Below are 27,550 nucleotides of genomic sequence, written 5' to 3' on the forward strand. Positions count from 1 at the left end.
CGTGAGGAGGTATTTGTAAGGAAGGTTCCAAATGTTCCCCCAATTCAGGTTGTCAACAAAGTTAGACCAATAGGAAACAACATTAGGTATGCTTGTGACATCTCTCTGGAATAAAGAGCGAATATTACGATTATTATTCCTCATTGTTGTTGCAAAACATACTTTACCAACTGAGGTCAACTTAGGGTCCAGATCTGGTAGGCAAGATGGTTTTCCAGCCCCTTTTAAGAGAGTTAAAATACCAGATGGGATGGCATCCAAAACAATTGCAAACTCTCTTGGGATGATTGGAATGCCAAAAGTGTTAAGGAATTCAGAATAATTCAGCAATGATCCACTATCATTTATTAGTTGGGACACTAAAATTATGTTATTATTGAACCAAGTCTTATAAAATAAGGATTTATTCTTGAATTTAATAAGCCGATTATTCCAGATGAAGCACCTATGTGGGGAGAAATTATGTTTGTAAATTAACGACCATGCTAAGAGCATTTGTTTATGGAATTTAGATCAAATTAAGGGAATTTTTTCTATTTTATAATCACATAAAAGTAAGAATTCTAGACCACCAACCTTAGAGAAGATATAGTTAGGTATAAAATTCCATGTAGATGTGGGATTATTTAGAAATTGCTTTATCCAATTAATTTTAAAAGTATTATTAAGGGTTGTAAAATCAATAAAGTTTAAACCACCACGTTCAAAGGTGTTCATGATAACAGATTTTTTCACATAATGCGTCTTGTTTTTCCAAATAAAATTGAAAAGTAAATTGTCAATGGAATTACAGAGCTTTTTGTTGACAAACAAGGGGATAGCTGCATATGTAAGACGGGATAAACCTTCTGCCTTTGTCAACAATACTCGTCCTTTCAAAGATAAATCCCTCTGCAGCCAATGATTAAGCTTTTTCTTTGTCTTATCACTAATCAAATTAAAGTTTACAGAGCATCTCTCCTCCTCATTTTTCATTATAGTAATCCCTAGATAAGTGATCTTATCTTTGATTGGTATACCACAGATCTGGGAAGTGTCACTTTCTTTAAGGGAAAAAAGTTCACACTTCTTCAGATTTAAGCAGAGTCCAGAAGCTGCTGAAAATAATTCTATTGTTTTGATAGCAATTGGCACTTGGTTGGCATCTTTTAAAAATAACGTAGTATCATCTGCAAGTTGGGTAAGGATAACTTCTCTTTCAGCAATTGAAATTCCTTTTAGGGTACTATTTTTAATATGGGTGGAAAGAAGTTGAGAACATAAAATGAATAGGTAGGGGGAGGCAGGGCAGCCTTGTCGGATGCCTCTTTGCAGCTCAAATCTAGGTGAAGTCCCATTTTTTAGTCTAATAGAGCTATTGCCTTTGCAGTACATTGTTCTAACAGCTTTACAAAAAAAATCACCAAAACCAAATTTCTCAATAGTTTGAAATATAAAGTTATGTTCTACTGTGTCAAAGGCTTTATAAAAGTCCAAAAAAAAGATATAACTATCATCAGGACATAAAAATGAATAATCAATTATATCTAAGACAAGCCGAATATTGTTTGAGATGTGTCTTTTTCTCATGAATCCTGATTGGACTTCATCAATAATAGGGTCTAAAACATTCTTTAATCGTTTTGCAATAATTGAGGCAAAAATTTTATAGTCAGTGTTTAGTAATGAAATAGGTCGCCAATTATCTATAAACAGTGGATCCTTATTGGGTTTGGGGATTAAGGTAATTAAGCCCTGGGTCAACGAAGGAGGTAAAGAACCTTTTCCAACACTTTCTAAAATTACTTCAAGTAAAAAGGGAGCAAACTCTTGTGTAAACGCCTGATAAAACTCTGCAGAGAGGCCATCAACACCAGGAGATTTGTTCGTTTTACAATGTTCAATTGCAAATGTAATATCCTGCAGAGTTATATGTTTTTCAAAGGCTCTGCTTCTAACGGCCGCTGCAGTGACTCGATGACTTTACCAATCTGCTATTGGCTCTTATTTAGAAGGCGGGACTTATTCCGCCATATTGCACGTTGCACTTTCTCCCATTCAAAACAATATGAGTGACACGTCTTGTGAATGTGTGTCATTAAAACAAAATGCAGAAGTTAACACATGGGAAATATGAAAAATGTAAATACATTACAAAGACAAAGTGTAGAGACCTCATTATGACAAAATCCATTTATTGTCATCAAAAAAAAAAAAAAAAAAAAAGTACCAGAGTTGAATTACTAATATGGAGGGAATTCATTTTGTTTATTGGCATTGCAGCAAATGCAAGGTAGGCAATGTAGCCTTCTTCGAAACATATGCAATTAATTTAGCAAAAACTAAACACTGCTATAAACTATACAATACTGCCATAAAACAAAATACAATAAAGAATAACAACTAAAACCAAGCCCAGCCAAACTGAAAAGCACAACAATTAACCTACATTAATATTAGCATAATTGTAAATACATAGTCCCCAGTCAACATTTCTTTATGTACATTTTTTATACAAAATAAAATGCTTCTTGGATCACACACAAGATTTTTGCTACTAAAACTATTCAAGCAAATTCAAAACACACAATGGGGCTACAATTACAAAGGTAATCAACTGGACTCTTAATTTAAAAAAATAAAAACAGATAAAATGAGAAACATCAAGTTCTTCCACAATTAGAAAAAACAGAACTAAAAATTAGACACCTATAAAAGGCACATTCATCGAGGTGTTCTAACTGGGGTTCAGGATAATACTGGACTCAGGCTGTAGATCATAAAAGCGTCCCACTTCAGCCTGTACTTCAGAGCTTTCACTTGAAAGGGCTCCAATTCTCCATAGATGCAGATAAGGACGCATGTCTGTTGGCAAGACTACCTGCAATATGATGGAGAAACACAGCATGGATTATATGATAACAGGACATTATCAATCATACACTCACCGGCCACTTTATTAGGTACACCTGTTCAAACGGACCGTTAGGGCAAATATTAAATAAGCCAATCACATGACCGCAACTCAATGCATTTAGGCATGTTGCTAATATTGCCCACAACCCATTCGATTAGAACTACAAACATGAATAAAAAGTGTTAAAAACTACAAACATGACCGACGGTTAAAGGGTTAGTTCACCCAAAAATGAAAATAATGTCATTTATTACCCTCATGTTGTTCTCCACCCCTAAGACCTTCGGAGAGCCAAAGTCACGTGATTTCAGCAGTTTGGCGGTTTGACACGCGATCCGAATCATGATTCGACACAAAAGATTCATAACGCTCTGAAGCTTCCTGAAGCAGTGTTTTGAAATCGACCATCACTATTTAAGTAATTATTTTGTTTTTTTGGTGCACCAAAAATATTCTCGCCGCTTTATAATATTAATATTGAACCACTGTACTCACATGCACTGATTTAAATATGTTTTTAGTACATTAATGGATCTTGAGAGAGGAAATGTCATTGCTGGCTATGCAGGCCTCACTGAGCCATCAGATTTCAACAAAAATATCTTAATTTGCATTCCGAAGATGAACGAAGGTCTTACGGGTGTGGAACGGCATGAGGGTGAGTAATAAATGACATTATTTTCATTTTTGGGTGAACTAACCCTTTAAGTAGAGCGGTTTAGATAAAGGGGTTTAAATGATTAATAATCAGTATATAACCTGACGAAAACATATGTTATCCACATTATATTTCATCTGCAACAGCATTGTGAACGTTTAAAATGATTAGGGCTGGGACAATAAATCGATTTATCTCAATTCGTGGATCGATTCTGAGATTTTCTGAATGCATCGCGATTCTCTCTTGAATTGTTTTAGAGCTTAGTTTTTAACAGCAGATGGCGCTCTAGGCTAGTTTTTAACCGCATGCTCAAATGCTCATGAAGAAGAGCGCTCGTGCATTCGGCTATGTACATGCACCTCAGAATGCTTTTATGACACAAGATTAATGTAAACAGCCCACTGCAAACAACCTTTAATTCGCTTCAAACTTTTCGAACTTTATGAATAATTATTTTATAGAAGGTTCAAGTGGTGTGTTTAAGGAATTGGAAGAGAGCAGAGTACGGTTGTTTCCAAAGCACGCAGTGCCATCTGCTGTTTAAACTAATCTCAGAGTCAATTCGAGAGAGAATCGCGATTCATTAGGAAAATCTCAGAATCAATCCAGAATCATTTCTCAATTCGCGATTCAACGATTTATTGCCCCAGCCCTAATAACGATGCAATGATTGACAGGGCTGTAGCTGCATCTGCAGCCTGCAGTGTTGGTTTCCCAGTGACGACTATAGACAAATATATGGAGAAATAGACAGTTGTCTGCTTTATACGCATGTGCTAGAACCCTACAGACAACAGCGTTGTCAAACGATCCTCATTCACACAAATCTGTGAAAATGACTAAAAAAACGATGTATTCTGCTGCCAGGCCAGTAGATGGCAATGTCACTTTGTAAAGAAACAGCGCCTACAGACTGAACATGTAATGCGCATGACGTCACCATATTCACAAATTCGTTTTTGTAGTTTACACGGAGATAACGCCACCATTTTCAAAAACATGCACTTCGAAACCCCTTTTCAAAATTCTGCATTTTGCATGAAAATGGTGTTGCGTAAACGGCCCCTTAGTTAATGCCTGGTGTGAATAGGTCCATAGGATTCAATTGTTTGCAAAGTTTATGCACTTCATAAATCACCATGCACTCATGTAATGTAGTTTACCTGCTTCAGGACCCAAAATCATCCTCTTTGCTTTGCGCTTCTTTCTCCTGTCCTGTTGAGGACTGTCCTGCAGACACACATGAATCCAAAGAGATCCACTGAGTTTAATTCCTAGGCAAAATTAGTGCATAATAACTGTAATTAAGATGATATCTGACATACTTTGTCCCTTTCTGATGCAGGACTTCTTTGGTATGTGGTTGGTGAGGATTCTGCAAAGAGAAATACATGAATGACTGCATGATTCTAGACCAAATTGCATCACTTGGTTAATTGCAGCAGATACACTTTAAACCAGGGGTGCCCAACCCTGTTCCTGGAGATCTACCTACCTGCAAAGTTTAGCCCCAACCCTGGTAAAACACCTGAATCAGCTAATTAAGATCTTCAGGAGCACTTGATAATTACAGACAGGTGTGTTGAGCAGGGCTGGAGCTGAACTCTGCAGGAAGGTAGATCTCCAGGAACAGGGTTGGGCACCCCTGCTTTAAACAATGCAGTGAGCGCAGCTACCTAAAGACTTGGACAACGGGCAGTCCTTCTTAATGTGAGTGTTGGAGCCGCACAGAAAACAGCATTTCTCCTCCCTCTGCCGCCAACGGCCATCCTTGTAAGGGCTGCCGTCCATCATGGCTTTGGTGGCTCTGTTTCCATCACGTCCACTGAAGAATCCATCAGTGTTGTCACGTCTTTGTCTTAGTAAAGCATTGAAACAAATGAATAAACAATGAACAAAATCAGTAAAATCATCAAATGTCTGATTTAAAGGTGCAGTAAGTGATTTCTGAGAAATGCTGTTGGAAGTGGATCAGGCAGAGCACCACAACACACTTGTAGCCAATCAGCAGTAGGGGTTTGTGTCCACTCATGATGTGGGAGGGAGAGAGTGAACCAATTAGCAGTAGGGGGCATGGTCGTTCATGATGGGGGAGGAGAGAGTGTGAGCCAATCAGCTGTAGAGGGCGTGTCCACTCATTATGGGGGAGGAGACTGAGCTAATCAGCAGTAGGGGTGTGTCCACTTATGATGTCGGAGGAGAGTGAGCCAATCAGCTGTAGGGGGCGCATCCACTCATAATGGGGAGAGGAGAGAGAGTGAGCCAATCAGCAGTAGGGGGCATGTCCACTCATTATGGGGGAGGAGAGAGGGAGCCAATCAACAGTAGGGGGCGTGTCCACTTATGATGTCGGAGGAGAGTGAACCAATCAGCAGTAGGGGGCGCATCCACTCATGATGGGGGAGGAGAGAGTGAGCGAATCAGCAGTAGGGGGCGTGTCCACTCATAATGGAGAGAAGAGAGTGAGCCAATCAGCAGTAGGGGGCGTGTCCACTCAATGGGGAGAGGAGAAAGGGAGCCAATCAGCAGTAGGCGGCGTGTCCACTCATAATGGAGAGAAGAGAGTGAGCCAATCAGCAGTAGGGGCCGCATCCACTCATAATGGGGAGAGGAGAGAGGGAGCCAATCAGCAGTAGGGGGCGTGTCCACTCATAATGGAGAGAAGAGAGTGAGCCAATCAGCAGTAGGGGGCGTGTCCACTCAATGGGGAGAGGAGAGAGAGTGAGCCAATCAGCAGTAGGGGTCATGTTAACTCATAATGGGGGAGGAGACAGTGAGCTAAGTAGCAGTAGGAGGCGTGTCCACTCATGATGGGGGAGGACAGTGAGCTAATCAGCAGTAGGGGGCGTGTCCACTCATGATGGGGGAGGAAAGTGAGCTAATCAGCAGTAGGGGGCGTGTCCACTCATGATGGGGGAGGAAAGTGAGCCAATCAGCAGTAGGGGCATGTCCACTCATGATGTCAGAGGAAAGTGAGCCAATCAGCTGTAGGGGGTGTGTCCACTCATGATGTGGGAGGAGAGAGAGCAAGAGGGAGATTCTGAAAGTTGTCGTACGTTCGCCATCTTCACTTTATTATCCATGAAGCGTTATTTTACTTCACTTCAGCTATGATAAAGAGACATCCACTCTTGCATTGCGTGTTTGTGCATTTTGGGGGGCGGAGCAATGAAGGGAGGGTTGTGTTTGTTTGGGTTGATGTCAAATATAAACACTTACTAACCTTTAATAAGGATTTATTTCTGTTTTAATGCTCTAAGACACATTACCAGTAAAACGTTTGGGGATTTTTTTTATGTTTTTGAAAGAAGTCTCTTCTGCTCACCAAAGATGCATTTATTTGATCAAAAATACAACAAAAATTGTGAAATATTATTACAATTTAAAACAGCTGTTTTCCATGTAAATATATTGTAAAATATAATTTATTCCTGTGATCAAAGATGAATTTTCAGCATCATTACTCCAGTCTTCAGTGTCACATGATCCTTTAGAAATCATTCTAATATGATAATTTGCTGCTCAAGAAACATTTCTTGACAACAGTTGTGCTGCTTTTTTTTTTTTTTTAGAAACTGATACATTTTTTTCCAGCATTCTTTGATGAATAGAAAGTTCAAAAGAACAGCATTTATTTGAGATAGTAAAGACATTTCTAATATTATAAAGGATTTGTCACTTTTCATCAATTTAATACATCCTTGCTGAACAAACATTAAAATTCTTTTAAAAAAATCTTACGGGTCTCAAACTTCTGAATAGTAGTGAACATTCTTTATGAATCATTGTAGCATGAAATATAGAAAAGAATGTTGAAATTAAGCAGTGTTCAGTATGAACAATAATTGAAGTAAAGTAAAAAGTTATTCTACAATAGTTCTTGTGCTGAATTACCGCTTTCTCATCGGACAGTCTTTCATAAAATGGCCAATCTTCCCACAAATGCGGCAGCAGCGGTCATTGGGTGCAAGCTTGCCCTCCGTCAGCACGTCTGGGTCAAAAAAGTACTCCTGCAAACAACATGTGAATTGAAGCACAATAACTTGACATGTGAGGCATCTTTTACATGCTCAAGGTACAGGACACAAACCATTTTATTTGGATACTCTGGGGGAAAGACTCGGACAGGGGTGCCGAAAACTCTGCGGGCGTTGATGAAGGCCTTCATGATGAAGCTTGCCACTGCAAACAAAACATCACTGCATTAGATGACAAGATATCAAATGTCATTTATTTTTAAAAATGTAGGGATGAGTAAAGGCTGTGCACACCAAGGATGACATTTCAAAACACTGCTTCATGAAGCTTTGAAGCTTAACAAATCATTTGTTTTGAAATCGCCCATCACTAGATATTGTTGAATAAAGTCGCTATTTTGTTATTTTTGGCACACAAAAAGTATTCTAGTTACTTTATAATATTAAGGTTCAACCACTGTAGTCACATGAACTGTTTTAAATATGTCTTTAGTAACTTTCTGGGCATTGAAAAAGGGAGTGTTATTGCTGGCGATGCAGGCCTCACTGAGCCATCAGATTTTATAAAAAATATCTTAATTTGTGTTCTGAAGATGAACGAAGGTCTTACGGGTGTGGAACGACATGAGGGTGAGTAATTAATGACAGAATTTTCATTTTTGGGTGAACTAACCCTTTGAGCACGATTTTAAATCACAATAAACTGCTCAGAGTGGATTAAAGTGTTTACAGCATTTTTGAGGTGTTGAAGAAAGATAATGTTCCAAATGTTGCATGATATAAATATAATGCAGTATATTGATGATCAAAAACAATAAAAAAAGTGAGACTTTTTAGATGCGTCACCCGAAAAAAAAAAAAAAAAAAAAAAAAAAGGCTGAAGCTGGATACCAAAGAACTGCTGAATAAATCCATGTGTGCTGAAACAGCTTGTTCAGTAACACCTACTGTATAGAGTTCATAATTTGGGCTGTGCATTGGGCTGTGTGAAGAATGGCGGTAAAATAACCACAATTCTTAGCGAATAATCAGAATGATGAAAATTGCATGTAAACGTGAGTGAAGAGGTTTGCTCGTGTCATGTAAACATCTTACTGCGATTAACTCCTTACTCTGATTATTGGAAATATCACATTATTGGTGCACATGTAAACATGGTCAATGAAAGGTATTACATGTGAAGGATAATACATGCATCATTTAAAAAAAAAAAAAAAAAGAGAAACACATGACATACTTCTCCGTGAGAGTCCAGCTCCAAGATTATGACTCAAATCAAAGGGATCTAAAAGAGGAAAGAGAAAGACAAATGATCAGCTACAATTTAGAAAATGACGCTCCCTGTAACATGTTACCGCTGCATATTCATAGGTTCTTGGTCTGATTTTTACCACTCATCAGCACTTTATTGCCTAGTCTTACCCTCGATGGCGAGATGTTTGGAGGTCCACTGCTTCTTGAAGGTGGTGAGAGGCTCTTTTCTGCGGATGCAGATGACAGACTCCTTGAAGTCAAATGTCTCTGTGTAAAACTGCAGCAGCCCAAGCCACAGCTGCCCCACAGACTCCCTGTTCTTCTTGTACTCCGGCCAGTATTTATGCTGAGGAATGAACATCCACTATTATACTAAAAGTCCAAGACATGCATTATGTGCTACATGTTTCACAGATCTGAAAAAAAAAAAAAAAAAAAAAAAATTGCAATGTTTTTCTTTTTGGAGCTCACTCACCAAGTTCTTCAAATCCTTAAAGAAATGTACATCCCAGCCATCTACAAGAACTACTGGCTTCTTATCCCCTTCATACATCTATAAAAGACATATACAAAATTAATTTAGAGTGAATGCATGCTTTACATCAATGCTATCCCATCATACAATAGTTTAGGATGTACTTAATGTTGACTTTTAGCAATATAAAAGAATACACACAAAATGGAAGAAAAATAAATCCCATTTTAACCTGTATTCGCATGCATTGTTTATGTTGAAATATCAGGATTATAGAAATATGCAATAGGGGGCATGCACTTCTAAATTACATGAAAGTAGGAATAAAATGAAGGAATTAATTTTTGGTGTATATTAATGGCAATTAAAAATGTGTTGTAACCTTGTATTTAAATCATTTAAGTAACATTCATTGAAAAAGTTATAATCGTCAAGAAAGCCACCTCTTGGAGAACTGGGATGACAGGCGGGTTTCTTTGTTGAAGGAAGAAAAGGACCATTAGAGTGTAAGCATACGAAGAAAGACTACCACGAGACGCATCTCCAATGTCACACACCTGAAAAGACAAACATCATTCTCAAGATGATAAATATGTTAAAGTGCCCCTATTGTTGCTCTTTCATGCAGCGAGTAATATTGCTGTTTGTGCATGTATAAGATCTGCAAAGCTTCAGTTATTGTCTCCTAAAAGAAAGACGCGATTCTGAACTGCCTGAAACGAGTCGTCAGTAATTACAGTCTCACTTCCTGCATGAACCTGTGTAGATTTGTAACAAATTTGCATAATTCCAGCCTGGTCTACTTTGCCCCGTTTATGTTGTCGACATGTTGAGAAGATGCCGTTTTCTGTGCTGTGAAAGCAAATCCACTTTGATGCACTTCCAAAAGGACAAGATTTGCGCTTGAATTGATACAGTAAAACTGACGCCATCTTTACAGTTCGTATCTCTGTAAATCAAGTGTGAGGAAGATCCGGAGATGAAATTCAGATATGCTAATGAGCAATTCATCCTTCGTCATTTCACCAAAAGCAACTTGCTGGATTCTTCCTCTTTCAAGCTTCAAACTTGGTCACTAACTTGTACGATTTCTCTGACTGAAGCAATGATGGCATTTAATGAACTTACTTTGGAGAACACCTTCATGACGTAGCAGAGGATCTTCACTCGAGCGTCAATTGCAGCATATGATGCCAGTAACTGTGTGTTGTGCAAAGCCTGAGGAAATAAAATGGAAAAATCTTGGTTGCATTTTATTTGACAGTATGTGGACTTGCAGTGTATTTACACAAGAAAGTACTGAGTAATATAAAGTAACTACTTAGACGTGTATATATATATATATATATATATATATATATATATGGTAACACTTTATTTTAGGGTCCAGTTCTCACTATTAAAGGATTAGTTCACTTCAGAACTAAATTTCCTGATAATCTACTCACCCGCATGTCATCCAAGATGTTCATGTCTTTCTTTCTTCAGTCAAAAAGAAATCAAGGTTTTTGAGGAAAACATTCCAGGATTTTTCTCCATATAGCGGACTTCACTGGGGTTGAAGGTCCAAATGTCAGTTTCAGTGCAGCTTCAAAGAGCTCTTGTGCATTTGTGGTTAAAAAGTATATAATTTTTTATTTTTTTTAGAAAATGACTGATCGTTTCTCTAGATCAGACTCTTATTCCTTGTCTGGGATTGTGTAGAGCTCTTTGAAGCTGCAAAAAAAAAAGCTGAAACTGACATTTGGACCTTCAACCCGTTGAACCCCAGTGAAGTCCACTATAAGGAGAAAAATCCTGGAATGTTTTCATCAAAAACCTTCATTTCTTTTCGACTGAAGAAAGAAAGACATGAACATCTTGGATGACATGGGGGTGAGTAAATTATCAGGAAACTTTAATTCTGAAGTGAACTAATTCTTTAACTAGTACTTATTAGCATGCATATTACTAGAATATTGGCTGTTTATTAGTACTTATTAAGCACATATTAATGCCTTATTCTACATCCCTTAATCCTACCCAATACCTAAACTTAACAACTACCTTACTAACTATTAATAAGCAGTAAATTAGGCGTTTATTGAGGCAAAAGTTGTAGTTAATGGTGAGGATTGGTTCCCAAACTAAAGTGTGACCAAAGATAACTAAGATAGGAATTAATATCTTTTTTTTTTTCAAACCTTTTTGATTTAGAAAAAGATTGCAAGTTGCACACTAAGACTAAACTTACTAAACTAAAGCACAAGAACTAGATTGAATGTGGATTGCCAATCCGTGAATTTAATTAGGGCTGTCGATCATTAAAAATCATATTTTCACACTGAATATCCAAATTAACATGTAAACAGTGAAGACAGTATTTTAAATATTTGTTTAATAGCCAAGTAACTTTTCTCTGAATAAAAACATAGTTAAATATTTTTCATGTTTTTAGAATTTGATTCACTTTGATGCTTTCTGATGCTTCATTGTATTTGTTTGGTGTGTCTGACAAGTCATTTTATATGCTGCATTTGTATTTGAATTGTGATTCACCATGTTTGTTTTGGGTTTCGATTTGTAGGTCAATAACATTTGATCTAGTGGTGTGCTCACATTAAAGGGTTAGTTCACCCAAAAATGAAAATTGCATCAAACTGACGAAGTCACGTGAACCATTAAAATTTCAAAATGTTTTGAAACCCTTATGACGTAACAAAGCCTCGAACGAAGCAATAATTAAACATTGGGCAGATTTTCCTCATTTATTTTCATATCTTTCGCTTTGATCCCGCACCTGTTGGAGATCATTCAGATGTGCATACGTTTTGAAGAAATCCAAACGAGCGTAGTACTTATCTTTTGCAAATATGTAAAGAGGGCTTTCTTCTTTTAAAATGCTAACGCTATTAACAATTGCAATGGTTTGAACGTCCATTAAACAGTGCTATGTTTAAGTGTCAAGTCTGGACATATAAAAATAATTCAACACAATTATTCTCTCACCAGTGTATTGTACAAGCTTATATCTCCCTCTAGTCCAGTTTTGGTGTGGTAAAACTTCACAATTGGGACTTTTGCAGTAGTAATAGGTAGGATGTTTCTCAGGCCTAAAATGAATGGATGGATAAATAGACATGGGGTGTAAAACAAAAGCACTGATTTATTTTAACAACATGCATTTAAAGTGAATGGAGGTTGCCTGAAGCGTACAGATGGGCTCTTTGTCATTTCATTTACTAGTCAGAACATCAGAGGTACGGAGAGAGGACAGTCTTTCCCTTCCTAAAAATATCAAATCTCCATAATAGCGAACGATACAAAACACGATTACTGAATGAGATAAGCGCCTGCTCCTTTCAGTAGCGTAAACAACAGGCAATTTCACAGTCACACCCAAAAAACCTTACCATGGTGTTTCCGTAGAGCTTTCACTAGACTCTCAATAACAGCCATGAAGTCCAAGCCCTGTCAGAGGAACCAGATGAGGAAACTAAATGAATAAAGTTTGGAATACACACTGCATAAACAGTTCGCATAAATAGTCGGTTCAACAAGATTTTTTCATGGTTTTGAAAAATGCTGCATTTATTTGATTAAAAAGTGAAAACAGAAATATCTAATATTCTAAAAAAAAATAATATTCTATGTGAATATATTGTAAACTGTAATTTATTCCTGTGATCAAAGCTGAATTTTCAGCATCATTACTCCAGTCTTCAGTGTCACATGATCCTTCAGAAATCATTCTAATAAGATGATTTGATGCTCAAGAAACATTTATGTTTATTTTCAATGTTAAAAAAAACAGTTCATATTTTGTGGAAACGGTGATGCTTTTCTTTTTTAGGATTCTTCGATGAATAGAAACAGCATTCTTTTTAATAGAAATCTTATGTAACATTATGTTAAATGCATTTAATATAACTTTTGATCAATTTAATGCATCTATGCGACCTTGTGTAGAAGCAGAGACATTACCTCTGCTGTGTCCTGGCCTTCTAGAGTCATACAGATGTCCAAGTCACTCTGTTTAAAGCCAAACCCATTCTTGGATGAACCAAACAAAGCCAACTTGGCTCCTGATATAGAAAAGACACATCAATAAATAAGCAGTCCTCTCATTACATACACATAAAACAGTTTGACTTCTGATCAAATAGAGTAAATGGGTGAATCTCACAAAAAAAACAAATATCCAGCTCAAAAACAACAGAATCTCACTGGTCCAATGAGTTGCATATTAAGCAAATTATGTTCTGATTCGCCATTTTGTTCATTTGTGCACCATTTTCACTGGAAAAAGTATAATGCAGCAATACAGAACAAGAAATCTCTCAGTGCATTTAAATGGGGAAAAATGATTAAAAAAAAAAATTTTTTTACTTGCGTAAATTCTAAAGAGTTCCACCAAGCTGCATTACCTGGCACTTGACATCTCAGGAAAGTCTCAAAATCTTGTAAAATGTATTCTCTGACTTTCACCTCCACATCATCTGGTGCAAAGTCACCTAAATAAATGCAAACATTTTTAATTAAATATCTGAAACTACATGCAAAAAAAAAATAAGTGCAAGATTTCGACATGTAATAAAAAAAACAAAAACAAAGATGCATGTATATAAAAAAAAGGATGTATGCACCAATTCATAGTGCCATAAAAGGTATAAGAAAGGCAAAAACTTTGTCTATTTTTCTGTATGGTCCCATAACAGCAAATACCCAATCTACATTTCATCCTCTGGCTTTGTTCACCACAATAATGGAAAAAAATAAAGAATGTCTTCATGTCAAAACACATCCACAGCGTACTTACGGTAGCATTGCTCACAGACTTCATTGAGGATCTTCAGGAAGTCTAGGGACATGGGTGGAAGGCGTTTTAACTCCACTCGCTTGAAGTCCTCGGGACACTCCTGTTTCGAATGTCCATCACTCTTACAAAGGCTGCATATCACAATGGGGGACTAACAGATAAAAGATGGTTAATTTGTCACCAAGAAGTGCTGGAATTGCAGATGCAGATATTTACATTAAAGTTATTAAATATCAACATCATTCATCATCATGCTTTTTCAGATATTACCTTTCATGAAGTGTGTAATAAAGCTGTTTGTGAAAGTAAAAAGGTCTGCAAAGTTTCAAAAATCTCTCTGGCAACTTGATGAAATTACTGAAATTACTTGAATCTAGCCAGTAGTGGTACATTATGAAGTGTGTTACAGTTAATGTTTATTGTTAGACTCTAGTTGCAGTTAGATAACATGAACAGCACTTCAACAGCTGCCATAACCAGATGTTATCTGTCATATTTTAACAGTTTTTAGTCTTTCTGAGATCTTTCTCTCCATGTAGGAGGTCAAATGAGTTTCTATGAAGCTCATTCAAGGAATAATGCATCTAGTACCTGGATATATAATAAAAAGTCACTGAATGCAATTGGTTGAATGAATATCAAATACAGCTAAATATCTGGTAACAGTAACAATACATTTTACATTAAATAACAAGTTCGGATGGTCTCACATAGAAATGCAAACTCAGGAGCCATGAATACGACAATGCATATTTACCTTGCCATCACTGAAAACCCGCTTGGTGAAGACATAATGAACGCCTTCAAGGTCCGACTGTGTTCCTACAGGGGATTCAGATTTGGTAAGCTCTGCTTTGGGTTTGTTTGGGACAGATGCTGCTTCCTCTGGATCGCCTACGTCGGACGTCACATCGTCACTCATCTCCCGGTCAAAAGGGAAGATCTCATCGCCAGAATGACCAGATTCATCGAGCTCGATGTCATCATCGCCATCATCTTCTTCCTCATCTTCACCCTACAAAAGTGCACAAGCTCATTTTAATTTCAAAATGTTATTTATCTGAGGGATAATAGAGCTAATGCAAACACTGTTTCTTCAGTATTTCACAAAACCATTTAGCTTAATCATATCGTAAAAGTATTAATAATGATCTTTGTCTTATTTGAACTGGAAAACATATAGATTTCCTTAAAAGAAGAAAAGAATTTACCCGAGAAGCTCTTATGCATAAAAATTCAAGGGAATCATATGATCATAAGGCCAAAACAATTAACATACGGCTACCCATTATTGTTAATTTAGTATTTATGTACTATTACAGTATTCATTAATATTTTGAGTTACATTTAATTTTATATTTTCACTTTTGATTTTAGTAATATTACTATTAATTTTAATATTTTTGGCTTTTATATATTTATATTTAGCCTTTTTTCTCCAGTTTTAGTCATTTTAGTGCTTCAGTTTTATTTCAGTTAGTTGCCAAGGCAAGTTTTTTAAGTTTTTCATCAAATATTTATATTTATTTTATTTCAATTCAGGAAAATGATTTTTAATAATTTAATTCAAGGGGATAATATGAGGATCTAATTTTATTTTTTCTTGATTTCAGAGATGTTCCCAGGTCTAAAAATAGCAAACTAAGCTGCAAAAATTGTTATAAATGTCATAAGGCCAAAAAAAAAAAAATTATATATATATATATATATATATATATATATATATATATATATATATATATATATATATATATATATATATATATATATATATATATATATATTTATTTATTTTATTTTTTTATGTACTATTATAGTATTCATTAATATTTTGAGTTAGCTTTTATTTTCAGTACTAGTTTATGTTTTAGTCATTTTATTATGTGCATTTGTAATTTTAATATTTTTGGGTTTCTTTTATATTAAGCTTTTCCTTTATTTCAGTTTTAGTAATTTTAGTACTTCAACTTCAATTTTATTCCAGTTAGTTGCCAAGGCAAGATTTTTAAGTTAAATTTTTTTATTTAATTTGATTTCCATTCAGGAAAATTATTTTTAACATTAAAAAAAAAAAAAAAATGCTGAATTTTTACAGTAATTAACTCAGCTGGATGCTAAAGCTTACAAACAAATGAACATAATTTGTTGATCCCAAATGTAGCTAAACTTGACTGCATGATGAAAAAAGACCTTCAGAAAAGCAAATAATAACGATTAATGTATGTATGCGCGTTGCACACCTCAGTGTCCATGTCAGAGTCGGCTTCTTCCTCATCCTCCTGCTCAATCATATAGTCGGAGTCTTCCAGTTCTTCTGTACTGTGCGGACTGGATCTTGCATGGGACCTGTTCAAATCCTCAGCTGGCACTTTGGTGCTTCTCTTCACTGATACAACATGATTCACACCACTCACAGATTTGTCACTTTGACTGTTTGAACGGACTTTCCCAGCTTTGCTTTTTGAAGGAGAAGAAAAGTACTTGTAAGTTGTTTTGAGACAATGCCAAAAATAGTCAAACATCGTCTGACTATTCAACGTTCGAGCCACATTCCTCTGGACGGCGAATGGATCTGAGAGAAAAAAAAAGAAACATAAATAACAGACAGCAGACATATAAAAAATAACTAGCTCACATGACACCTTGGATACCTTCTATTGCAATCCTCTTTTTGGGCCAGTCTTTAAGATCACGCCACACGTCACCGTTCGTGCGCACGCTAATGACTTTCTCGGGTATTTGAAATTCCAGTGAATAATATCGCAGTAACTCGACCCAAAGCTTCCCCAGCTGCACAGGAGGACTTCGGCCTTTGAAAACCAGTGGAGCCTATTTAAGAAAAAACTAAATCAGAACTTTGAACCAATAGGTAAAAAAAATACTTTGAAAGCTCGTTTCCGCCATGGAATTAAAGATATAAACGTTGATTGAGTCTTTTTCCATCTCGCAATTCTTAACCAAAATCTCTCTTTGTTTTTACAGACTAAAATATTACAGACTGTTTTTAACAGTTGCCACATGTTAAGAGTTTAAATCACCCAATCAGAGACTTTCTCTTAAAAGGATACATTTTCTTCCTAGAGTTAAACTTAAAGGATTAGTTCACTTCAGAATTAAAATTTCCTGATAATTTACTCATGCCCGTGTCATCCAAGATGTTTATGTCTTTCTTTTTTCAGTCGAAAAGAAATTCAAGTTTGAGGAAAATATTCCAGGATTTTTCTCCATATAGTGGACTTCAACAGTTACTTGGAAAGGTCACACGGAAAGGTAGGTGGAAGTAGGGTTGCAAAGGGGTGGAAAGTTTCCGGTAAATTTCCACGGGAACTTAACCTGGGGAATTTTGGAAATATTCCAATTTGGAAACTTAACGGGAATTTACGGGAATTTATGGGAATTTATGAGAATTTATGGGAATTTATGGGAATTAATTGGAAATTTTGGGAAATTTATATAAATGTATAATATTTACATAAAAAGTATCATATAAAAACAAATATAATCATTTTGTTTGGTCATAACATAAAATAACAGTTATTTATTTTTCACATTCAATTAATTCTAATTTAGTAAAATAAATATATTTTTATTGCAACAATTGTTATGTGTTATTTATTTCAGTGTCACATGATCCTTCAGAAATCAGTCTAATATGCTGATTTGATATCAGTTATTATCATTGTTGGAAACAGTTGTGCTGCTGAATATTTTGTGGAACCTGTAATACTATTTTCAGGATTCACTTATTAATAAAAAGTTAAAAGGAATAGAATTTATTCATAATAGAAATCTTTTCTAACAATATCACTTTAATATCACTTTTATTTAACAATTTCACACATCCTTGCTGAATAAAAGTGTTCATTTCTTTCAAAAAAAGAAAAAAAATTACTGACACCCAAATTTTGAACGGTAGTGTATATTGTTACAAAAGATTTATATTTTAAATGAATGCTGTTCTTTAAATTTTTATTCATCAAAGAATCCTAAAAAAAGTATAACAGGTTATAAAAGAATTAAGCAGCACAACTGTTTCCAACATTGATAACATCAAATTAGCATGTTAAAATGATTTCTGAAGGATCATGTGACACTGAAGACTGGAGAAATTATGCTGAAAATTCAGCTTTGATCACAGGAATAAATTATATTTTTTATGTATATTAAAATAGAAAGCCATTATTTTAAATTGTAGTTATGTTTCACAATATTACTGCTTTTTTTCTGTTTTTTTGATCAAATGTGCATGTTATGGACTGGAGGAATGCACAGTGCATGCAGGGGGGTGTGGCCTCAATAGCCATGCAGTAAGTAGTGTGCTGTGTGAATGTCAGGGTAAAAATTCAACTAAAATTGCATTAAATATGGTTGTTTTAACTAAAATTATGCTGCAAGATGTTCTTTTCAACTACATTTAAGTACCCTGTTATAGGCTAACCTGTAATTTGGCAAATTCCCTGTTTATTCCCATTAATTCCCATTAATTCCCATATATTCCCGTTAATTCCCATATATTCCCATTAATTCCCATGGAAAGTTTCCAGCTTTGAAAATTCACGGAATTTTGCAACCCTAGGTGGAAGTACTGTGGTAGGGTGAAAAACTGTCTCAAAATCATCCAACATCGTTGTTTTACCTTTTTTTTTTGTTGTAAAGGGTGTTTGACTTAGTCTTTGCACGTTCGCGTTGTACACACTGGATCGGTGCTTCCGCCTACGTCACAGGTGACCTTTCCAATATGATTACGTAATGCGTGGCGCATCACAGAGCAGTGCAAGATGAGCATTTGTGGTTAAAAAGTATATCATTTTTATTTTATTTTTTTTTTAGAAAATGACTGATCGTTTCACTGGATAAGACTCTTATTCCTCATCTGGGATCATGTAGAGCTCTTTGAAGCTGCACTGAAACTGACATTTGGACCTTCAACCCGTTGAACCCCAGTGAAGTCCACTATATGGAGAAAAATCCTGGAATGTTTTCCTCAAAAACCTTAATTTCTTTTCGACTGAAGAAAGAAAGACATGAACATCTTGGATGACATGGGGGTGAGTAAATTATCAGGAAAATTTAATTCTGAAGTGAACTAATCCTTTAATCTTTTCAACGCGCTCTCTCTACACTGTAAAAAAGTGTGGATGATCAAACCTTCTCAGTGATGAACTGTAATAAATCCAAACATGAATCTCGACTATATTGTTTGCGATTATGGTTGCGAAGTCTTTTTTGCTGTTGTTTAAATACAAAAACATTGTACTTCTGAATTATTGGAAATACTATTAAGCATTTCACCATTTTAATTTTTTAAAGAAGTTTCTCATTTTACCAGTTTTCGTAATGTAGAGAGTATGTTCATTTTTATGGTAGACAGCTTATAATAAATCTGGAAACTAGATGAGGTAAAATAAACCATGCTCAAAAGACAATCGTTGTGATTAAATTTGAGGAAAATAATTATCATCAATTTGACCATTATGCAGCATGATGAAATTGAGACTTTGACTAAAGCTAGACTAAAATTCCCAGACATTTAGGCCCAGTTTCACAGACAGGGCTTAGCCTAAACCAGGATTAGGCCTTAGTTCAATTAAGACATTTAAGAAGCTTTTATAAATGTACCCTAGAAAAAAAAAAACATTACTGGTGAGCATCTTGAGATAAAACAATGATAATAATTTTAAGATATATCAGTACAAGTTAGTTTCAGTTAAAACAGCTCAAACATGCATTTTAGTCTGGGACTAGCTTAAGCCTTGTCTGTGAAACCGGGGGAATGTCAACTAAAACTAGACTAAACAAAAACATTTTATAATTGTATTTTTTCATTGGATACCATCCATATTAAAATGAAAGCATGCAAAAGAACAGTGCGCAAACAGTAGCTCAGGTAGGTCAAAAAACACACGAGGAGAAGCGCTAGTATAATATCATATCAGGCATTTGCATTTGGACGGGATCAGATTTCTCAGTGGACTGTTGAGTTTGATGAAAAACACTAGATAATTTACCCTGGAACTTTTACTGAGGTTGTGTGAGAAAAACACAGACATGGCAGATTAGGACAGGATTCAAATCAGAAAGTGCATCTCTGAAACACAAATTTCTCCAACATCCTCCATGAAAACTAGTCCTGTCCGAATAAGGCTATTTAGTCACAATTCTGAGAAATAAACTCTGGCCTTTTTTAATCGCAATTGTACATTTGTACCTTCTGAATAAAGTCAGAATTGTGAGATAAAAAGACACAATTACATTTTTTATTTTTCTGTTTTGTGGTGGAAACAAGCTTCCATAAAATACAACAGTAATTTTGTTGACTTTCTTTTGGCTTGACCTCAAAATTGTCTTCAAATTAAACCTTTTGATGCACAATATATGAATACTGAATACATGAATAAACAATACTGGAAATACACTAACCTTTCCCTTCTTGATGCCTTTGTCTTTATCTTGAGATGAATCGTTTGAGGTTTGATCATATACCCAAAGCACGTGTCCTTTTTCAACCCCGGTTAAGGAGAAACTCTTGAGTTTACTCACGGGCAAACCCTAAAACAAGACACAACATCAGTCTCAGCATCTCTTGCAGACTGCTTCAGAAATTAAACAAATGAAACTACCTCAAAACCATTTCTTACAGGAATTTCCATAATAAACATTTATTGTGATCGTGATGAAGAGATGAATCACTTCACCTGTCAGTGCTCATAATGTTATGCCTGATCGGTGTATATATTCATATAATTTAATTTTATTGATTATTCAGATTTAATCATATTTAAATGTTCAAAATGGTATTCTTTTAAACATTAATCTCATAACATTATATATGCAATTGTAATTGCAGTGTAAATAAAAGCTGCTTTAGATGCAGATTCTGTGCCACTTTTGCAATTTTGTGATGGATGGATTGGTGACCATTTATAGTGTTATTATTGAATTTATTGATTGAATGTAAGAATTTGACATAAAAGATGCATACAACTAATAAGGCTGGAAAAATTGCCCTTATGAAGGGTAAAAATGAGCTTGAAATCAATTTAAGGTGGCAAATATAATGAAAAAGTTCATTTCTGTCACTGACCACCACCGAATATGAAGAATATGAACATTTTTGGGAGTCAGCTGTCCACGACAGGCCTAAACCAGCTAAGATACCAGCCCAAAAACACACCCAGCTAAATATCTTCTAATTATCATTATCGACAAAATCCCAGAAAATACAGAGATATAACTTTTTGTCAATATCGAACACACATAGTTCATTACAATTGCTCTCTGAAATACTTGACTGTGATTGGTCACTTGCAGCCTTCTGTGGTAAAATATAGCTGATCATTAAACTGTCAAACCGCATCCAATATACAGGTAAAATTATAAAACAATTGGTAACACTTTACTTAAAGCCTTCATATATATTGTATTATAAAAGTATTTCTAATGCATTAATTATGCATTATAATGCACCTTATAATGCGTTGTATGATTACAACCACAGTTATAATCCATTATATTACTTATTTAATCATTGAACATACCTTTAGAAAACACAAACAACCAATTTCAGATGTAACAAATAATCTGCAAATATTATAATGCATTTTATCTTTTCATAAAAGGCTTTAAGTAAAGTGTTACCAAATGTGGTAAGTATCTTTATAATAAATGGCATAATTATTGCATTAGGGTCTGGGTCTTGATCACCATGTCGGGGTTTATTTTTTTTGCAGTAATGACCGGCTGACTGCAGATTATCTAAGGTTACCTCTCCAAGAGGATCCAGATGCAATAATCAGGCACTGGTCCTATAAACTGGAATAAATGGATGCATTAATGTTGAATCACACACCACGTGTTCTAGGTACGAAGGTAAGACAGGCTCCTTGCGTCGCTGCAGGAAGCTGATGACCATGAGGGTAAAGCTGTAGGAAGGAAGTCCACCTTCTTCCATCTGGTCTACACAACAAGTCTAATTCACAAAAAAAAAAAAAAAACATATCACATATTATGAGGACATATAAATACACATGCAGAGCTTTAACATTCTTTGAGATGCTTCACTGTACATAAGAAAATGCCACCTATTAAAACCATGGAATATTATGTATATCATGTTTCAGACAACACGGAGAACCATAGTATACAAACGTGTAATTTAGTAATTTAAACTTGCCTGAAACAACGGACATACAAACAAATAACACTGAGCACACCAGTCTTACCTTAGCCCAGTGTCTAAAGCATATGATCAGCGGGATGAGCTGCGGTTCCAGACTCGCCATCTCGGCCAAATATGCCGTTGTTAAGCATGCACTTTCATTGCCTGCACTGATTTTGCAGATCAGACCACTTTGGAGATAAAAAAATATATATATAACATATGCTTAAAGCAGTTTAAAAAATTACTTAAAGACACGACTCTTCCTGTGGCAATGAATTTAATATACTTTTATATGCTCATCAAGGCTGCATTTATTTGATCAAAAATGCAGTATTAACAGTAATATTGTGAAATATTATTACAATTTGAAATCACTGTTCTCTATATGTATATTGTATATATTGTAAAATGTAATTAGGGGTTCAAGATGGACAAAATGCATGCCTCTGAATTGCTCGTCATTCTGGCGAAATTTTCGGGTATTTTGGATTTTTTGAAAAACCTACTTTTGCGAACTAGTCCCAGGTTTTTGGCCCGATCGGAACCAAACCAGTGCAGCGAGATTCTCTGGAGTTCAATTGTCAATAATTACAAACAATTTGAAATTATAAAAATTTTTCAATAAGTATGAAAAATTTGAAATTTGAAACTAAGGGCCGCCAAAATGTTTGAAGTAGGTGGAGCCACTTTTACTAAAATGGCTTTAATTCATGAGCGGAATCAGATATTTTCACACCTCAGCACACATACAGTACAGTCCAAAAGTTTGGAACCACAAAGATTTTTAATGTTTTTAAAAGAAGTTTCATCTGCTCACCAAGGCTACATTTATTTAATTAAAAATACAGGAAAAAAACAGTAATATTGTGAAATATTATTACAATTTAAAATAACTGTTTTCTATTTGAATATATTTGACAAAGTAATTTATTCCTGTGATGCAAAGCTGAATTTTCAGCATCGTTACTCCAGTCTTCAGTGTCACATGATCCTTCAGAAATCATTCTAATATGCTGATCTGCTGCTCAAGAAACATTTAATGTGTACAATTGTACAAAATATTTGTGTACAATATTTTTTTTCAGGATTATTTGATGAATAGAAAGTTCAAAAGAACAGTGTTTATCTGAAATCTAATCTTTTGTAACATTATAAATGTCTTTACTGCCACTTTTGATTGATTTAATGCATCCTTGCTGAATAAAAGTATTCATTTCTTTAATTTCTTTTCAAAAAATAAAAATAAAAATTCGTACTGACCCCAAACTTTTGAACGGTAGTGTATAATGCTACAGAAGCTTTGTATTTCAGATAAATGCTGTTCTTTTGAACTTTCTATTCATCAAGGAATCCTGAAAAAAAAAGTACACAACTGTTTTCAACAGTGAAAATAATCATAAATGTTTATTGAGCAGCAGATCAGCATATTAGAATGATTTCTGAAGGATCATGTGACACTGAAGACTGGAGTAACGTTGCTGAAAATTCAGCTTTGCATCACAGGAATAAATTACTTTGTCAAATATATTTAAATAGTACACAGTTATTTTAAATTGTAATAATATTTCACAATATTACTGTTTTTTACTGTATTTTTAATTAAATAAATGTAGCCTTGGTGAGCAGACGAAACTTCTTTTAAAAACATTAAAAATCTTAGTGGTTCCAAACTTTTGGACTGTACTGTATGTAAGAGCTCATTCTGTGGTCACGTGAAAAAGGACAAGCGACTGGCCACTTGGTGGCGCTATAACAGCAAAACCAACATCAAAATGGCTATAACTACTTCACTGTTAGTCCGATTGACTTGAAAACTCACATGCAGTGTCTTCAATGACGCATCTCAAAAACGAAGGCCAATGAAGTTTGAGCAGCTATCAGACAAGGTTAATAGAAGCCCTAGAGGCCTGTAAGATATTCAAAAGAAATCAGCCACCAGGGGGCGCCTTCACGATTTTCACACGCATAAAGGATTGTTTATCACCCAATTTTTTGCACATGCCCACGACATTCATACCGCATGGTAGAACTCCTCATTATGAGCAACTTTGCCTCTAGGACCACCGCTGTCCATCAGATCGTTCGTTTTAAATATTGTAGATTTCAAAAACCAACATTGGCGAACTAGTCCTAGGTTTTTGGCTCAACCTTGATAACTGTAAAAAAGCTTACTAAAACAATTATAAAACTATTTATTTCCTATGATAAATTTCCTGTATTGGCTGTAAATGGTCTTTTCCATCTTTGATTGAGATGATTACAGGCTTGTTAATTAAAACAATTTTCTTACATGTGTGCTTAAAGGCCTTAAAGCGCTTGAACCCCGATAACTGCTGCTCTCAGCTATATGTTATTCCAGTGATCAAAGCTGAATTTTCAGCATCATTACTCCAGTCTTCAGTGTCACATGATCCTTCAGTAATCATTCTAATATACTGATTTGCTGCTCAAGAAACATTTATGATTATTATCAATGTTGAAAAGAGTTGTGCTGCTTCATATTTTTTGTAGGATCCTTTGATGAACAAAGATCAAAAAACAGCATTTATTTGAAATAAGAGTTTTTGAAACATTGAATATGCCTTTACTGTCACATCAATTTAATGCATTTTTGCTGAATAAAAGTGTTAATTTCTTTCAAAAAAAAATGTAATGACCCGACAAACTTTTTGACAGCAGTGTACATTAAAAAAAATCTACATAAAACCATATATTATATTATATTATATTATATTATATTATATTATATATATACACACACACACACACACATTTAAATGCAGTTAGCTTCATATATTAACTTTGCAAAAAACAAAACTCAAGAAAACAGACCTTGATTTCTCCTGGCACACAACTACAGGCATCCTCTTATGGAAGTCTCCCTCCACATTGACAAAAAGATCTGCGATTACGAAAATAAAACAGTGAGAAAAATGAAAACATACCATTGTTATTCTATACTGGAGTTGCTTTATTGTGAATACTATTAATTCATTTATAATACTTTTATATTTTCAGTCATAACAAAAAATATTATATGCCGGGCTTGACATTAAATTTTTACCTCACTAGCCACTGTGGCTACTGGTTTTTCCAAAGTTACTAGCCACTCAGCATTTTCAATGGCCACAATTTTGACATTGATATCATTGGTGAAAATTGCCATAGAGATAATTTAATATCATTTCATAATTTGGCAGCAGGTATATTAGGCTGCTGTCACTTTAAGACCTGATGCACAGATCCATTATACTGTTACAGTAGGCTGCTGTGGGGCGCACTTTGGATGTGAGCACAAAATCTGCATAAATGAGTAAAATTATGCACAATATGTGCAATCCCAAGCTGAAATTCAAGCTGTGTAACACCAACAATATTCATCCGAAAAAATGAGTATGGAAGCGTTTCAGATATTCCATTATCGATATGTATCGAAAAATCGATATTTTTGACAACACTACATTGCACTTAGTTTATTATTTCAGATTCCTTTTTAAAAGATATATTTATATATTTATATAATATATAAAATTCAACCTGCCAAAGTGGCTAGTAGGAGAGACTGTTACACACCACTGCTGAAATAATGTCAAGCCCTGAATCCTGATTATACGCATCAGCTGTTTTTTTGGCCAAAATGTCAGCATCAGTGTGTCTCGAATTCCATACCCGGCTCTTTTTTCACCATGGCCAATTATAACACTTTTTTTAATTTGCTTTCACTGCTTTTCATCTTACCGCTTTTAGAGAGATGCTCTTGTGCCACGAGAAGAACATCAGGATGCTGGAACTGATGAGAGATTTTTTTCTTAATTACAAAACACTTATTGACCAAACTTCACCAGCAAAAGCAAAAATTCATTTTTGTAAAACACGTGACCGAACACTGTTTGATGAAAGAAATCTAATTAAAGGCTTTAAAAGGCATATGCCGTGGTTTATGCGATAGCTATCGTAGTGTACACACAGCAAATTATGATACTGTGTGCAAATGTCAGTGATAATTAGCTTGTGTCAGGCGTTTGAGCCAATAATAGCTCATCCTCTGTGAGGCACAAGTCTGATAAGAGTCTTAAAAATTTATATATTACTTTGTGATGCCTGTGATAACAACTGAAGAGAGTAAAGTTCACTTCATGCGAGGTTTAATCAAGTTGTGGCACTGCACGGTCTTGATAGAATTTCTTATCACAGACACAAATGTAGAAGGAAACAAGGATCAAATAAAAAAATAACCCATTTAAAAGTAAATATTAAATAATTTACTTAGATCAAACTCAAAGCCATAGGATATATTAAAAGGTAAATTGTGAGAATATTTCAAATGAGCACTTCATACTCACATAGGATGGAAACTTCACATCAATGTTAACATCAGAATCCTTGAAGCCGAACTTGGTGCAGGAAGATCCATATAACCTGAATTGGCATTCTGAAGGGGAAAAGTGGGTAACTCAAACACTCTTTCACACAATCTTATTCCTAACTGACAGTGATTCGGCTCTGTCTATTAAACCAGTAACAAGTAAAGTGGTCCTATTATGCCCTTTTTCACAAGATGTAATATAAGTCTCTGGTGTCCCCAGAATGTATCTGTGAAGTTTCAGCTCAAAATACCCCACAGATCACTTATTATAGTTTTTTCACATGCTTGCAGATAAAGACTGACCAAAACAAAGTTACTGGGTTGTCCTTTTTCACGTTTTATGGGTTGGTAGATGCACCGGGGACCTGATTATAGCACTTAAATACAGAAAAAGTCTGATTTTCATGATATGTCCCCTTTAAATCTGTGTTGGCGCTGCCACTGATTCAGAGAGAGCAGTGGTCATGTATAAAACAGATTTACAAACCAGCTTTCAACCACACAGTCTCATTATTTATGTCTTACAATAAATCAAATTACAGAGAATTAATGGGATAAAAGTTGATAGTTCAGATGTAAACACTGATGTTTACGGTAGCAATCAAAATAAAGCAAATCACCTTTTGAAAGTAAGGCCCAATCCCAATTCTACCCCTTATCCCTTCCCCTTTCCCCTTCCCCTTCCCCTTTGTTTCGCGCGTTCACGTGAAGGGGTAGGGGTGTCCCAATTCTCATTTGGTTGGAGGGGAAGGGGTAGGGGGAAGGGCCAGGTAGCCCTTCAAACGAAGATTTTTCGGGACCACACTTCAGACGAAGGGGTATGATAAATTTCCAACATGGCCGACCGAGCGAGCAGAGAGACCCATAAATGTAAGTATTTTCTTACGGTAAACAGTATTTTAGTAATAAATAATCACTTGTTTTATGTTGCCTTTAATCTTGTGTTCATGTATACGGTTATG

General features: G+C 35.3%; 1 protein-coding gene across 3 annotated transcripts in view; it reads right to left on the bottom strand.

The window, feature by feature from the left end:
- Positions 1 to 2,157: 2,157 nt before the first annotated feature.
- The window catches only part of tut7 (terminal uridylyl transferase 7), a 36,363-nt gene continuing 10,970 nt past the window's right edge, over positions 2,158 to 27,550 (bottom strand). For all 3 annotated transcript variants that reach the window (XM_048189832.1, XM_048189833.1, XM_048189831.1), the window contains exons 6-30: positions 26,566 to 26,654; positions 25,961 to 26,012; positions 25,055 to 25,124; positions 22,284 to 22,410; positions 21,911 to 22,030; positions 20,482 to 20,610; positions 16,713 to 16,890; positions 16,302 to 16,633; positions 14,819 to 15,076; positions 14,062 to 14,212; positions 13,670 to 13,756; positions 13,227 to 13,327; positions 12,656 to 12,713; positions 12,252 to 12,355; positions 10,392 to 10,481; positions 9,707 to 9,820; positions 9,264 to 9,341; positions 8,957 to 9,134; positions 8,772 to 8,819; positions 7,648 to 7,739; positions 7,452 to 7,567; positions 5,234 to 5,415; positions 4,883 to 4,932; positions 4,721 to 4,787; positions 2,158 to 2,860 (exon numbers count right to left, since the gene is read on the bottom strand). In XM_048189832.1, the coding sequence (XP_048045789.1) occupies positions 2,796 to 2,860; positions 4,721 to 4,787; positions 4,883 to 4,932; positions 5,234 to 5,415; positions 7,452 to 7,567; positions 7,648 to 7,739; positions 8,772 to 8,819; positions 8,957 to 9,134; positions 9,264 to 9,341; positions 9,707 to 9,820; positions 10,392 to 10,481; positions 12,252 to 12,355; positions 12,656 to 12,713; positions 13,227 to 13,327; positions 13,670 to 13,756; positions 14,062 to 14,212; positions 14,819 to 15,076; positions 16,302 to 16,633; positions 16,713 to 16,890; positions 20,482 to 20,610; positions 21,911 to 22,030; positions 22,284 to 22,410; positions 25,055 to 25,124; positions 25,961 to 26,012; positions 26,566 to 26,654 (2,936 nt within the window). In that variant the 3' untranslated portion in view covers positions 2,158 to 2,795. The remainder of the gene's footprint in view (positions 2,861 to 4,720; positions 4,788 to 4,882; positions 4,933 to 5,233; positions 5,416 to 7,451; positions 7,568 to 7,647; positions 7,740 to 8,771; positions 8,820 to 8,956; positions 9,135 to 9,263; positions 9,342 to 9,706; positions 9,821 to 10,391; positions 10,482 to 12,251; positions 12,356 to 12,655; positions 12,714 to 13,226; positions 13,328 to 13,669; positions 13,757 to 14,061; positions 14,213 to 14,818; positions 15,077 to 16,301; positions 16,634 to 16,712; positions 16,891 to 20,481; positions 20,611 to 21,910; positions 22,031 to 22,283; positions 22,411 to 25,054; positions 25,125 to 25,960; positions 26,013 to 26,565; positions 26,655 to 27,550) is intronic.

This window comes from Megalobrama amblycephala, linkage group LG4, assembly GCF_018812025.1.
Source record: "Megalobrama amblycephala isolate DHTTF-2021 linkage group LG4, ASM1881202v1, whole genome shotgun sequence".
Classification (NCBI taxonomy): Eukaryota; Metazoa; Chordata; class Actinopteri; order Cypriniformes; family Xenocyprididae; genus Megalobrama; species Megalobrama amblycephala.